The sequence below is a fragment of the Ictidomys tridecemlineatus genome, chromosome 10, assembly GCF_052094955.1.
Source record: "Ictidomys tridecemlineatus isolate mIctTri1 chromosome 10, mIctTri1.hap1, whole genome shotgun sequence".
Lineage (NCBI taxonomy): Eukaryota > Metazoa > Chordata > Mammalia > Rodentia > Sciuridae > Ictidomys > Ictidomys tridecemlineatus.
The window spans coordinates 114,752,057-114,768,439 of record NC_135486.1 but is presented as its reverse complement, the minus strand read 5'-3'; the positions used below and the strand labels follow the sequence as shown (position 1 = coordinate 114,768,439).

The following is a 16,383-nucleotide window of genomic DNA, read 5'->3' as shown; positions in this document are numbered from 1 at the left end:
TGTCAAAATAAACCCAAATATTTTGCATAACTAAAAACAGTCAATAAAAAAAAAATCCCAGCCACTGATTCCATTGGCAAGCACACCTGACATTTTTTTGTCTTCCTTTGTCAGGTTACAGCTCATGCTTTCGGATTTAGTCTGCCTCTTGTCTGCCCTACTTTATGCTATCTTCCCTTTATACTGCTTGTTTTGAAAAAAAAGTATATCTCAATAATTTCAGGTGCTAGATAATTACATATAGGAAAAAAATCTCTCCACAAATGTTTTCTTGGATCAAAGGGCTTATCGTCATGTATGAAGGATCCCATATTTTGGGCATCAAAATTTGTCTCTACTCCCTGTTTCCCCAGGGGCTGAGAAGGGAGCATGTGGCTGAGGAATCAGATGTCTCTGGCAGACTTCATCCTTGAAGGGCTCTTTGATGACTCCCCAACCCACCTTTTTCTTTTCTGCCTGACCATGGTGGTCTACCTTGTTGCACTGAGTGGCAACACCCTCACCATCCTTCTCATCTGTGTGGATCATGGGCTTCACACCCCCATGTACTTCCTGCTCAGCCAGCTCTCCCTCATGGACCTAATGCACGTCTGCACAACCATCCCCAAGATGGCTACCAACTACTTGTCTGGCAGCAAGTCCATCTCCTTCCTGGGCTGTGCCACCCAGCACTTCCTCTATGTGTCTCTGGGTGGTGCTGAGTGTCTTCTGCTAGCTCTCATGTCCTATGACAGGTATGTTGCCATCTGTCATCCTCTGCGTTACACTGTGCTCATGAGCAGGATGGTGGGACTAATGATGGCCCTCACCTCATGGTTGGGGGCATCTCTGAACTCCCTAATTCACACAGTCATCTTGATGCACTTTTATTTCTGTGGGACTCGGAAAATACACCACTTCTACTGTGAGTATCCAGCTGTTGTAAAGTTGGTGTGTGTTGACGTCACTGTCTATGAGACCACAGCATACATCAGCACCATAGTGCTTCTCCTCCTCCCCATCATCCTGGTTTCTACATCCTATGGCTTCATCCTGCACAGTGTGTTTGAGATGCGTTCAGCTGCGAGTACGAGAAATGCCTTTGCCACTTGTAGCTCCCACCTCACTGTGGTCTCTCTCTGGTTTGGTGCCTGTATCTTCTCATACATGAGAACCAGGTCCCAGCGCACTCCACTGCAAGACAAAGTTGGTTCTGTGTTCTATAGCATCATTACTCCCACTCTGAATCCTCTGATTTATACTCTCCGGAATAAGGATGTAGCTAAGGCTCTGAGGAGAGTGTTGAGGAGAGATTTTATCTTCTAATGACTATACCTGTATTTGTCTCAAATGTAGATGTTATTCTGAGTAAATCTCTAAGAACTTTCAAGAGTCCAAATACATGATGTTCTCTGACTACTCCAAGAACAAAGTGGTATATGACTAACTTCACTATTTTAACTTAGTCACAAGAAATCAAGCAGCATTGCATATGTGTCTACAGTCATTCAGAGTATTAGAGAAATATCTTTACAAACCCCATTAAAATAAGACATGTAATGGTCAGAGACAATGTAAAAATATTAAGATAAATATGTAAGGACCTTTTCTATTATTATTTATTGACAAGACTTATGTAAATTAGGCCACCAGTGGGTATTTATGGAGTGTAAAATTAGAATTTGTTGCTTAATATCAGAATCATGGGAAGTAAAGGCTGTTTTGAAAGAAAAGGTAGATGAAACAAAATTTATACTCATAGAACTTTGTAGTTCATTGAATCACTGTTTATGAATTTATAAGGGAAGGAATAAAGAGGTAAGGGTATGGAGAGGGTTGGAGAGAGTCCCAAGAGAACCAGAGAGGCTAAGTCTTCACGTTTGGCAATGAGGTGGTCACATCATTTTCATTACACAACACAGAGTACTGTGTAGAGACACTTACCAAGCCCAGAGAAGGTCCAGCATCACTAGTAACTCAAGAGCAGCATCAATCTATCTTAAATTCATTTTTTTCCATAGAGCAAATCAAGATGTCTTTTGTTCTGACATACATCTTTCTTTAAGAACAAAGCATAAACCTTTAGGGAGATTCAGATTCTACTTTACAGGGTTTTCTCTTGACACAATCTTTAGAACATTGGTTCTTCTGGCTGAAGTAAAGATTTCCTGCCGAATTTCAGATAAATCTGAAAATATTAATCTTGCATACTTAAAAGTAGTAAATGAAGCACCCAAACCAGAAGGAATTAGAAAAAGTAAATTTCAGATAACAATGCTGTATAAACATATGAAAACTACTTTTAAACTTGTATGTCTAGAATTTCTTCCATTTATTTTATAAGCTTTGTCAAGATTGGATAGTGAAAGCATATATACATCTGTCCATTCAACAAAATATTTCATGAGCATCTATTCACTACTATGCATGGGATAAATCATGTTGGCTTGTGTTTTTTAATTTAAATTTTATCAAGAGAGTTGGGGATGAGGCTCAGGGGATGAACAATTGCCTAGCAATGGTGAGGCCCTGAGTTTCCTGGTACCACAAAGAAAAAAAAATTAAGTAAAATAAATGAATTTTAAAAATTTAAACCAGAGTCAAACTCTCTGTAAAGCTAAATAAAATGAACTTCATGCATGTTTGTTCAGGTTCTTTCATGCATGGGTTACACAGGAAACCCTGAGTAGGTTTTATAATTTGAAGTATATGAGTAGTCCTTCCCTTCTAAAAGAGTCCAGTCATGCCTCTTGATTGAACACATGCAGTTTAAAGGTGGACAAAACCTTCAGGGAAATTTTATGCTTTCCCCCTCCAAGGCTCATTTTAGTCTTTACTTCCAAGAGAAGTGCAAATGGGGAACATTTGAGTCCTATAGAGTTTTGAGGAGCACTTTTGCCCCATTCTGTCCAAGGCATTCCTTTACTGTCAGGGGTACTTCCAGCAGAGTATTATTCTGATTCCAGGAGAGGGAAGGGAAGACCGTTGTCAAGGAGATTGAGAAATTCCTGCTGGGAAAGACTAGGAGCTTGCAGAAAGTACCTACCCTATCCCAAGTGTACTAGAGATTTATTTTCTATCAGATATAAGTTCCCTATATTGACATACATGAAGCATAGCTACATGGCTGCCCTGAATCCTCAAAGAAAATGATATGCATATCTATCCTCTCATTTCCCAAATGTAAAATAACAGATAGGGAAGGATTTACATATTAAATTAACAATCCCTAGAAATAAGCCATACAAGGCCTTGATTTTTATGACTCAGTGACAACTATACATTTTTCATAGAAGTGATTCCACATTGATTCATAAATATAAGAAATTACTATTTCTAAATTTCAAATAATTTGCAAATATTTTCTGCACACTGAGAAACGTGTGTGCATGTGCACACACACAAACACACATACAGAGAGAGAGAGAGAGAGAGAGAGAGAGAGAGAGAGAGAGAGAGAGAAAAGGGAGAGAAATATCATGGGTAAAATTTTTAAATTGAAAAGAACAAAAGAAATGACAGCCATAAAATCTAATTATAATTCAAATCACTTTTTAAATATTTACTGAATGCTTTGCATGGGTGAGGTCCACTTACAAGTCACCACTGGGAGTTTATGAAAGGCATAAATAAGGCGATGTAGTTAAGGGGGATGATGTACTAAGATACAGAAAAAATAGGCCTCCAGAGGCTGTGGTTGTGGCTCGGTGGTAGAGTGCTTGCATAGCCTGTTTGAGGCACTGGGTTCAAGTCTCAGCACCACATTTGGAAAACTAAATTTAAACCAGAGTCAAACTGGTTTATATATAGTCCTATGAATGGGATGCTATAATAACAAAATATTAACATAGATGATGAAAACAGTTTGCAGTAACCAATAACAAAATGGAGGAGTGAAGGAGTAATGCATTAGATGGCGTGGACTCCTTGAAAGAGTTTGTATATTGAACAAGGATTTCAAGGATGAGAAAAAGTGGGAAATAAGAGTCAGAAATAGTTATTATGAAATGTAAAAGAAGTAGTTTTTCTGTAACAGGACTCCTGAGGTCAATCAGAATTACCCTAGACTGTATAAATCCTTCATAATGTTAAGAAATTATTGATATCAGTGATTCTCAATTTTGTCTGAGAATGATAACTGAAGGATAGAAGATCAGTATACAAAAACAAACTGTGTTCCTATAGACTGTGATAAAAGGGAAATTAAAAAATGAAGAAAATAGTTCAATTTATGATATCTTTAAAAAGAACAAATACTTAGGAATCAAACTGAGAAAAGTGCAATACAGGACTGGGGCTGTAGCTCAGTTAGTAGAGTGCTAGCCTAGCACGTGTGAAGTACTGGGTTTCATCCTCAGCACTACATAAAAATTAAATATATTGTGCCATCTATTATAAAAATATTTGTAAAAAACCAAAAATGTGACAAAAACAGGTACAATAATAACTAAAAAAACATTGTTGAAATAAATTAAAGATGATCTACATGACTAACAAAAAATATTCCAGGTTCACGGTTCAGAAAACTTAATATCAGCAAAATGGCAGTATTTTTTAAATCAATTTGCAGGTTAGAATGACCTTTGTAAGAGAATCTTAGTTGACTTTTTTTTGTAGAAATTAACAAATTGATTTAAAATTTAAATTTAATTTAAAAAGACCCCCAAATAGCCATAATGATCTTGAAAATAAAGAATAAAGTGAAGGATTCACATTTCTTGATTTAAAAACTTAACACAAAGAAAAAATACATTTTTTGTGATAAAGCAAAATGGTAGAACTATTAGAGAAAAGAGTTTTGGTGGTTCTTTATTAAGTGAAACACAGAATTATTGGTCCTGGCAGATGCGTAACATGTAGTTAAATGGAATATGATTAGGAGTTCATAAAGAAACCCACCTGTCTATGACCTGTAGACTTTTGAGAAAGGTGCCATTGCCACTGAATGGGGCAGACACTAATCAAAAAATGAAACTGGAACAACTGAATAGCTACATGCCAAACAAAAAAATATTGTCCTTACCTGACTCTGTATGTAGAATTTAACTCAAAATGGTTGAAATACCTAAGTATAAGAGTAAAAGCTAAGCAATTCTTTGCAGGAAATTACAACAACTGTGTAAGTCCATATGACCTCAATGGAGCCTGAGATTTGATACTTAAAGTACAAACAATAAAAGGAAAAGACACAAATCACACATCATTCAAATGTAAGTTTCCGTGACATGTTGAGTTTTTAACATTTTTATAAATAGTATCATATTACATGCATTTTCTCTCAATTGATTTTCTTTTATGAACTTTACAGCTTTGAGACTAATACATTTAAGATTTTGAAATCTAGTTCATTCATTTGAATGGTTGAGGTATATAGGAGCTTCAATGAAAGAAATAAATTGTAAAAAGAAACTAAAAACTTTGTGCTTCAAAGTAAAATATCAAGAAAGTGAAAAGACATCTATAGAATAGGACAAACCTGTTGTAAATCATAATCTAACAAGGACTTCTGTGAAGACTACATACAGATTCTTAAGCCTCAAAATTAAAAGACAAATTCTTTGGGTATACATGGGCAAAAGACATGGATAGATATTTTTTTAAATATTTTTATTAGTTATGTATGGACCTTCATTTATTTGCTTATATGTGGTGTTGAGAATTGAACCCAGTGCCTGACACATGTCAGGCAAGTGCTCTACCACTGAGCCACAATCCCAGCCATTGGATAGATATTTCTTTAAAATAGTGGATCTGCCTTAACTTTCCTATGTACACAAATGAATACACCACAGTGAATCTCCACATCATGTACATCCTCAGGACTGGGATTCTAATTAAATAAGATGTTCTATATTTTGTATAAATATGTCAAAATATACTCTCCTGTTATGTACACCTAAACAGAACAAATAAAAAAGTAACATTGCTCAGTACTAGTAATCAATAGAAAGATACAATTCAAATGAGATGAGATGCTATCTTACGACCATTACAATGTCTAAAATTAGAGGTGGAAACATAAAGTCCTAGAAAAGATGTGAAATAATTTGAACTATCACACATTTTTGGTGAGAAAGCAAAATGGTACAACTATTATAGAAAACTTTTTGGTGGTTCTTTATTAAGTGAAACACATAATTATTCCATAAGCCAGAAATTTCACTCCTGAGTATACACCAGAAGAAATTGAAAACTAGAGTTCACAACAAGATTCAAAATGTTATTCATACTAGCACTATTCACAATGCCCTAAAGGTGGAAATCACCCAAATGTCCTTCAATGATGAACGGATAACCAAATTTAGATATATAAATACAATGAAATATTATTTGGTCATAAAATCTGAAGTACTGATATATATTTCACTTGAAAACAAAATGCTAAATGATAGCCATTTACATCACAAAAGACTACATATTATATGACTCTATTTTTATAATGTAAATGATATCTTAACAAAGTTGTTATTTAAAAGAGAAAAAGAAATGTTAGTCCACATAGTAATTATAAGAAAAAGTGGATAAAAGACATCTAAATCTCTGATGCTATTCACTTTTTTTTTCACAAAGGAATCTTGTGAATTTTTGAGAGAATCAACATTAACTGTCTCTGGCTGTAGCTGGCCCTATGGTCATGCCCCCTGCCAGCCCCTCTTCCACTCAGTGTGAATAAAGATAGTGTGGCATCCTTCCTCTGTGTACCAGGATGTGCTAGTGATTATGCCTGTGCTGTAGGCCCCAAAGATTCTGAGTAAACACAGAATATTTAAATCTGCGTTATTTTACCCTCCTTCTGCTACACATACAGCAAGAAGTAGGACCAGCACAGATCCACACACTATCAGAATTATCTGTAGACCAATGGCTAGTTCTTGTACCCATCACATGTGAGAATATAAATTTTCTGCCAGCAATATTCCCACCCCATGCAGGAAGCACATTGTCGGTTCAGGGCTCTAGGACTCAGCATCAGAGTAGGTCTCCCAAATACTAGCCCACGCAAGACTACTGGATACCTTTGTGAGACCATTCATGGCAGTGGCAGCAGCACACAAAAAGAACTTTTGGCCACCAACTCAAGCAGTAATCACAGACTCTGCTTCCATGGAGGTCATCTGGATGTTCCCATGAGTAAGAACTCAGTCTCCCATCCCTGTGTGGACCCTAATCTACCAATGTGGGAAATCCCCTGATCACTGCCATCTTGGGACTCTGCAGCAGCTGACATAATCACCTATGCACAGTGCCTGTCAGCACCTAGGAAATTCACACAGGCTCTGAAGTCAGCTGACACTGCCATCCACAGAGCTTGCTGCTGAACTCATCATCCAACACCATCGCCAGGCTTCCACCACCACAACAGACACCCCACCGCTGAAAGCAGGAGCCTCTATCTTGGGTCACCTTTATCACCATCTTCCTGGTACTCAGTTTCTAACTCCCCACTCTCCATAGCAGCTGCTGACTCTGCACAATGACACCCTGGTGACATTCACCATCCTGAGGGCAGAGATACCAGGTAACAACAGAGGACTCCACCTATTGGATGAGAAGGGAAGCAGGAAAGATACTGATAAACAACCATAGCAAGCCCTGTGTCTTTCTTCAATATTTTTTCTCTTTCTATTTTTCTCTCTCCCTCTCTCTTCCCACTCCTTCTCCTTTCACTTGCCCTCACATCCCCAACATATGTGAAACCAAATAGTTTGCATGAATTAGTATTTTGAGGTTGGGACGTCTGAATAGTATATTACATTATGTTGTACATTCTTTTAATACTATTTTATTTTTTAAATTTTAAAAATATTTTTTTCTTTTTTCCTTAAGGTTCTTCTATTTTAACTTTTTTTTTACTTTTTTGATATATCTATGTGTTTGTTTTATGTACTCTACTATCTTCCCACTTAATTGTCTACCCAAAGGTACTTTCCATCCTTCTACTAATTTTCCTCTTTAGATTTCTATTTCACACTTTCTAAGGTATAACAACTCTATATCCTCACCTCCTACCTCCTCACCATATCATTCTATTCCTCACCGCAGGCTCCTTGTCTACCATCAGAATCTGTAAATCTTTTTATAAGCCTACTGAGTATATTATAGAAGTTAATTCACCATTTTTGTACATTGTGAACAAACTGTAGCAAACATTTGTGTTTTTAGGATGTATATTTGTTTATATGGGATCTGATAACATTGTTCTTCACTTCAAAGAAGAGATATTGGGTTCCTACAGGGGCACAATAAGCCTATACAGTAAAATAGGTACCACTTATATACACAGTGCTAGAAGGAAAGACATACAAGCAATATGAATGACAAAGGACGAAAGTGCCTCAAAAAAAATCAGGACACTGCATTATTTGAATAAATAGCTAGATGGCTAGCACAGCAGAAGATATTACAAAGAAGAAGTTCAGGATGTACATAATTAAAATGTTTTGTGAACTAAGAGATGGTATAAGAGCAAATACAGGCAGCAAAATATCATTTTGAAAAAGATCTACATCAACAAATAGAGGAAGCAAAAGATTACTTCAATAGGGAGATAGAGGTATTTTTTTAAGAAGGCAGAAATATTGCAATAAAAGAAACAATAAACCAAATTAAGAGTTCAATTGAGAGCATCACCAATAGATTAGACCACTTGGAAGAGAGGACCTCAGACAATGAAGACAAAATATATAATCTTGAATGAAGACCACACAATGAAAATGGTAAGAAACCATGAGCAGAAGATATAAGAAATATGGGATAGAATAAAAAAAAAACTTAAGAGATATTGGGATAAAGGAAGGAATGGAGTTCCAAACGAAGGGTATGAGCAATCTGTTCAATGAAATAATATCAGAAAAATTTCCAAACATGAAGAATAAATTGGAAAACCAAATTCAAGAGGTTTACAGGGTGCCAAATGTACAAATATAACAGATCCAAACCAAGGCACATTATAATGAAAATGCCTAATATACAGAAAAAGGAGAGAATATTAAAAGCCATGAGAGACAGAAATCAGATTACATATAGGTGGAAACCGATTAGAATATGTGCAGAATTTTCAACCCAGACCCTGAAAGTTATAAGGTCCTGTAACAACATATATCAAGCTCTGAAAGAAAATGGATGTCAACCAAGAATCTTACATCCAGAAAAACTAAGCTTCAGATTTGATGATGAAAGTAAAACCTTCCATGATAAACAGAAGTTAAAAGATTTTACAACTCAAAAGTTTCTACTACAGAACATCCTTGGCAAAATATTCCATGAAGAGGAATTGAAAAACAACAGTAAAATCAAAAAAGGGAGGTATTATACTAAAGGAAAAACTAATCAAAGGAGAAACCAAGACAAGTTAAATACCAAAAATAAACAAAAATAGCTAAAAATACAAATGATATCTCAATAATTACCCTGAATTTTAGTGGCCTAAACTCACCAATCAAAAGACATAGACTGGCAGATTGGATTTAAAAAAAAAAAACTCAACAATATGCTGCCTCTAAGACATTCATCTCATTGTAAAAGCCATTTATAGACTGAAAGAAGAAAGTTGGGAGAAATCATACCACTCACATGGACCCTGGGAGCAAGCAGAAGTTTCCATCCTCATATCAAATAAAGTAGACTTCAAGCCAAAGTTAATCAAGAGGGATAAAGATGGACATTACATACTGCTCAAGGGAACCATACACCCAAAAACATAAAACTCATAAATATATATGCCCAAAACAATGGTGAAGCTATCCCATCAAAGAAATTCTTCTCAAGTTCCAGGGTCAAATAGGCCACAATATAATAATTTTGGGTGACTTTAACACACTTATTTCATCACTAGATAGATTTCCAAACAAAAGTTGAGCAAAAAAACCTCTAGAACTCAATAATACTTAGACTTAACTGACATATACAGAATATTTTAATCTTTAACAAGAGAGTACACTTTCTTCTCAAGAGCACATGGATCCTTCTCTAAAATAGACCATATAATATGCCCAAAGCAACTCTTAGGAAACGTAAAAAAGTGGAGATACTACTCTGAATTTATCAGATTATAATGGAAAGAAATTAGAAATCAATAATAAAATAAGAAATAAAATCCACTCCAACACCTGGAAACTAAACAATATGTTATTGAATAAACAATGAGTTACAGAAGACATCAGGAGGAGATTAAAAAGTTTTTAGAGGTGAATCAGAACACAGATACATCATATCAAAATCTCTGCGACACTATGAAAGCAGTTCTAAGATGAAACCTTATTGCATGGAGTTTATTCCTTAAGAAAATAAAAAGCATACAAATAAATGAATTAACACAACATCTCAAAGCCCTAAAACAAGAAGAACAAATCAACACCAAAAGCATCAGAAGACAGGATATAATTAAAATCAGAGCTGAAATAAATAAAATTGAAACAAAAGAAACAATTTTAAAGATTAACAGAACAAAAAGTTGGTTCTTTGAAAAACAAATAAATTTGACAGACACTTAGCCATTATAATGAAGAGAAGGAGAGAGAAAACTTAAATCAATAACATACTTGATAAAAAGGGAAATATCACAACAGACACTTCAGAAATACAGAAGAAAATTAGAAATTATTTTTAAAATATATACCCTAATAAAATAGAAAATATCAAAGGCACTGATAAATTTCTAGAGTCATATAATTTGTCCAAATTGAATCAGGATGATATACAGAATTTAAACCAATCAATTTCAAGTGATAAAATAGCAGACACCACAAAATCTACCAACCAAGAAAAGCCCAGGAATGGATGGATACACTTCCAAGTTTTACAAGACATTTAAAGAAGAACTAATACCAATACTCTGCAATTTATTTCAGGAAATAGAAAAGAGGCATTGCTTCCAAACTCATTCTATGAAGCCAATATCAATCTGATTCCAAAACCAGGCAAAGACACATCAAAAAAGAGAACATTTCAGACCAATATCTCTAATTAATATAGATGCAAAAATTCTCAATAAAATTCTGGCAACAAATACAAAAACATATCAAAAAGATACTGTGCCACAATCAAGTGGGGTTTTTCCCAGGGATGCAAGGTTGGTTCAACATATATAAATCAATAAATTTATTTCATTACATCAATAGACTTAAAGAAAAGAACCATATGATCATCTAAACAGATGAAGAAGAAGCATTTGATAAAATACAGCACTGCTTCATGTTCAAAATACTAGAAACACTAGGGATAACAGGAACATATCACAACTTTGTAAAAGCTAGCTATCTATGCTAAGCCCCAGGACAACATGATTCTAAATGGAGAAAAATTGAAAGAATTCCCTCTAAAAACTGGAACAAGACAGGGATGCATGATTTCACCACTTCTATTTAACATAGTTCTTGAAACACTGGCCAGAGCAATTAGACAGATGAAAGAGATTAAAGGTTTTAATTTCATTTTGTTGCATATGCATTTCCAGTTTTCCCAGCACCATCTGTTGAAGAGGCTATCTTTTCTCCAATACAAGTTTTTGGCACCTTTGTCTAATATAAAATAATTGTAATTTTGTGGGTTAGTCTCTGTGTCATCTATTCTGTACCATTGGTCTACCAGTCTGTTTTGGTGCCAATACTGTGCTGTTTTTGTTACTATTGCTCTGTAGTATAGTTTAAGGTCTGGTATAGAGATGTCATCTGATTCACTCTTCCTGCTAAGGATTGCTTTAGCTATTCTGGGTCTCTTATTTTTCCAGATGAATTTCATGATTGCTTTTTCTATTTCTTTGAGGAATACCATTGTGATTTTGATTGGAATTGCCTTAAATCTGAATAGTGCTTTTGGTGGTATGGTCATTTTGATAATATTAATTCTGCCTATCCAAGAGCAAGGTAGATATTTCTATCTTCTAAGGTCTTCTGTGATTTTCTTTCTTTAGGGTTCTGTAGTTTTTATTTGTGTAGATCTTCTACCTCTTTCTTTTATTTGATTCCCAAGTATCTTAATTTTTTTTTGAAATTATTGTAAATGGGTAGTTTTCTTTCTCAGAAGTTTTGTCACTGATATATACAAATGCTTCTGATTTATGGGTGTTGATTTTATATCCTGCTACTTTCCTGAATTCATTTACTAGTTCTAGAAGCTTTATGATGGAGCATTTTGGGTCTTCTAGGTATAGAATCATATCGTGAGCAGATAGTGCTAATTAAGTTCTTCTTTTCCTATACATATCCCTTTACTTTCTTTTGACTCTCTAATTGCTGTGGTCAGTGTTTTAAGAACTATGTTGAATATAACTGGTGAAAGAGTTCATCCCTGTCTTGTTCCAGTTTTTGGAGGGAATGCTTTTAATTTTTCTCCATTTAGGATGATGTTGGCCTGAGGCTTAGCATAGATAGCCTTTATGATGTTGAGATATGTTCTTGTTATCCCTAGTTTTTCTACTGTTTTGAACATGAAGTGATGCTGTATTTTGTCAAATGCTTTTTCTGCACATATTGAAATGATCATATGATTTTAATCCTTGAGTCTATTGTGGTCATGATTATATTTATTTATTTCCATACGTTGAATGAACCTTGCATCCCTGGGATGAATCCACTTGATCATGGTGCACAATCTTTTTGACATGTTTTTGCATTCAATTTGCCAGAATTTTATTGAGAATTTTTGCATCTATGTTCGTTAAAAACATAGATGCAAAAATTGATAGATGCAAACATAGATGCAAAAGATATTGCTGTCTTTGCCTGGTTTTGGTATTAGGGTTATATTGGCCTCAGAAATGGGTTTGGAAGTGCTGCAATGATAGTCTTTCTAAATATGGTGCTGGAACAACTGGACAGTCACAGGTCAACAAAATGAGACAAAACAGAACCTCATCTTGTTTAACAATGAACACGACATAGATCATAGATTTAAATGCAAGCATAAAAGTACAAATTTTAGAAGAGAAACAAGAAAAACAGAAGTCAGAAGTAAAGAATTTTCAGATATTATGCTTAAACCACAAAGTAATATTAATATATTAGTCTCCTCCAAATAAAACAATATTTGCTTTTATGAAGACCCTGTTAAATGGAAAAGACAAGATACACATAAGGACTCTGAAAGACTAGTAAGACAGAGCCTTGGGGAACACTTTGTCTGGACTAAGATGACAGTTACATGAATCTATCCACAGTAGCAAATTTGCAGACATACATAGGCACACATGCAGGAGGCACACAAAAAAAAAAAAAACTGGTGAAATCTAAATACGTTCTGTGAATTGTATCAATGTCAATTTCTAGTTACTATAATGAGAGAAATAGACTATATCCATAGATAAGCAATGTGCTAATAATTGCTGGAATGCAGGAGAAATTGTATATAAAACCTTTCTATACATTTTTTGGAGAAATTCTCTTTGAAGGTATAATCATTTTAAGACATAAATTTAATTTAAAAAATTATTTTAAAAAAATAATGCTTACAGCTGATTTGTGAAAACAAACCATCACTGTTTTGATCATCTCTGTATCTGCAATAACCAACACAGACTGTGGATCATCACACAACCGGTAATCAGAAAGACAAGCTGATTAAAGCTAATAAGCCAGATTCTGCAGTTAGAGCTACCCCCAGGAATCCAGACTGATGATCCTTAATCCATATGCCTAACTGTATAATGCACAGTGATACTAGATACAAGGTCAAATTAGGGTATGATACACAGTGAGATTCTGGCCATAAAAACTACTCTGATTTTCATAAAATGAAGGTCATATAGCTGAAGTAGGGAAGAGATATTTAAAGACAAAAAAAAATTCTTCATAAGGAGAGCCTGGTCAGATAAGTCTAAATGGTGCATATGTATTTTCTATTCCATTCGCAACAATTTTTGTATTTTAAAATATTTCATTATCAGTGGAGTTTTTAATTTGCATTTCTAATTGCTAGAGTTGTTGAACAGTTTTTCATACATTAATTGATCATTTGTATTTCTTCTTTTGAGAAGATCTGTTGAGTTCCTTTGCCATGTTATGGATTGAGATATTTGTGGGGTTTTTTTGTTGTTTGTTTGTTTGTTTGTTTTGATGTTAAGCTTATTGAGTTTGTTGTATATCCTGGAAATTAACACTATAAATGATGCAGGTGGCAAAGATTTTCTCCTCTACTCTACATTCTCGGTACATGTTCTTGATTAATCTTTTGCTGTGAAAGAGTATTGTATTAGTGAAAATTTGAAGGCAAGTAAATTATTAAGTTCTTACAAGGGCTTCAGATGCTGGGGTTGTATCAGGGGATATTCACCCTGTATGCTCTTTCCCTTCATCCACATGCCCTTTATGATCCATGCCAGATAGGCAGGATGCTGTGGCCAGCCCTGCAGTTCTTGAGGACTTGATGAGAGAAGATGAAGAGGTAGGAAGTGACAAACCTTCTCCTACTTGCTTATAGCATACAAGAACTACAATTATACCTCTGGAGCTGCTTTCACCAAACAGCATTAAGGAAAAAGCTGCTGAAATTAGCTGAATTCACTCTACCAGATCCTGAAGTACATAAGCCCATTGGGAACACAGTGGTTTTAATGTACTGGACATCCATTCTTCCTAGTCAATAGAATGATGTTGGCAAACAAATCCTGGTATACACTTCTGCTAAAAACACCTACAATTAAAAACAAATTAATCGCCCCCAAGACTTTACACTTGTAGATAAAATTAAAATAAAACAGAGGACAAATCATTTCCCAATTGGTTTATTTCCATCTCTCATCTTTTCTTTCAAATGCACATGATAAACCCCAAATTTATATAAAGGTTTTTGATTTTTAATCAAATTGACTATCTTGAAAGGAGATAAAGCCAGGCATGATGCATATATTAGAAGGGTTTGGAGTTATGCCTCCTATGCATTATTAAATGTTTTGTAAGGAAGAAAAATTGGAAAAGGGAGGATTGACTGGGCACTGGATGAAAGTTGTGACCAGGAGTTTCTGGGTCTTCGTAGACTGAGAAAAGTCAGGAGTGTGGCATTCTTGGCTTTGAGTCCTGATACCAGCTGACATATGGGACCCTTAGCAGGAGTAGGAGCCTCCAAAAGCTTTATGATAATTAGTCACCAGTCATACATCTGGACTGGCATTGTCCTCATGCAGTAGGGTGCCTTATGCCAACAAGTCTACCTGAGGAAACTTTCCAGAATACTCACTCACACATTTTTCCATATTTTCATGATATTGGGTTCATATTTCCAAAAATCCTGGAAAAAGGGAAAAAAGAAATTATATTGTTATTTTGAACATATTGAATTCTGATTCTAGTTGGTTTCAATCCTTTGGCATCAGACTTATTGTCAAATGCTGGAAAATCAGTCTGAAGCACCTATTTTAAGAAATTTGAAGGCAAAGAAGTGAAAATATAGAAAATATGTGAAATATTTGAAAAGGAGGTTTAGAGTGTATCTTGAATTTTCTTGAATTATTGGACATATTGAAGGAATATATATATATATATATATATATATATATATATATATATATATATATATATATATATATTCTATGTCACTCAGGTTGTCCTTGAATTTGTTATTCTCCTGCCTTAGACTTCAGAGTAGTTGGGACTGCAGGTATTTGCCACTGTTTGGCTAGTTATCTTTGAGTATGAATATCTGGGTTTCTGTAGCATTATTGTGTGAGTTTTTTGTTTCTGTAATTCTGCCAACTTTTGAGTTCTTCCCTCCACGTGAATGTGAGAAAACTAAAACTGAGGGAAAGTGAGTGAATTTCCTAGGGATATTCACAATGACACTTCACTTGTTTATTTTTCAGATTTTTTCACTTATCTTATGAATCCCCTACAATACTGGTAAAATTAGCAAGTTAAAGGCACAAGGGAATTTAATTTTACAAAGTCTATGTGATTGTTTTAGTTCATATTTTCACTGCTATGACCAAAAGAACTGAAAAGAACAATGTAGGGAAGGTAAAATTTATTTGGCTCACTGTTTCAGAGGTCTCATTTCGAAGACACTTGATTCTTTTGTTCTGGTCTAACATGTGGCAGAACAACATGGCAGAAAACTGTGATGGAAGAAAGCAGCTCAGGGCACAGCACCAGGGAGCAGACTGAGAACCCCACTCACCAAGGACAAAATATAAGCTCCAAAGGCAAGGCCTAGTGACCCACCTCCTCTAGCCACACCCTACCTGCTTGCAGTTATAACAGTTAATGCACTGATTACGATAAGGCTCTCATAAGACAATTACTTTATTTCTGAATTTTTTTGCAGTGTCTCACACATGAGCTTTTGGGGGACACCTCATATTTAAAACATAACAGTGGTCCTCAAACATGTTGTCGAGTGAGAACAAATGAGTGATGAATGACAAAATGGAGTCACCTTCAAGTTTTCTAGCTCAGTTTAGAAAAGAAGGGGAAA

General features: G+C 35.0%; 1 protein-coding gene across 1 annotated transcript; it reads left to right on the top strand.

Moving 5' to 3' along the window:
• The first annotated feature begins 369 nt into the window (after positions 1 to 369).
• On the top strand, positions 370 to 1,507 carry LOC101970526 (olfactory receptor 2AE1-like). Its single transcript, XM_078022213.1, has one exon. The coding sequence runs from the start codon at positions 370 to 372 to the stop codon at positions 1,303 to 1,305; it is 936 nt and encodes a 311-aa protein (XP_077878339.1). The 3' UTR covers positions 1,306 to 1,507.
• Positions 1,508 to 16,383: the final 14,876 nt, after the last annotated feature.

What these genes read in the sequence shown, in the direction of transcription:
- LOC101970526 (XM_078022213.1), top strand. Translation starts at nt 370, where the DNA reads ATGTGGCTGAGGAATCAGATGTCTCTGGCAGACTTCATCCTTGAAGGG.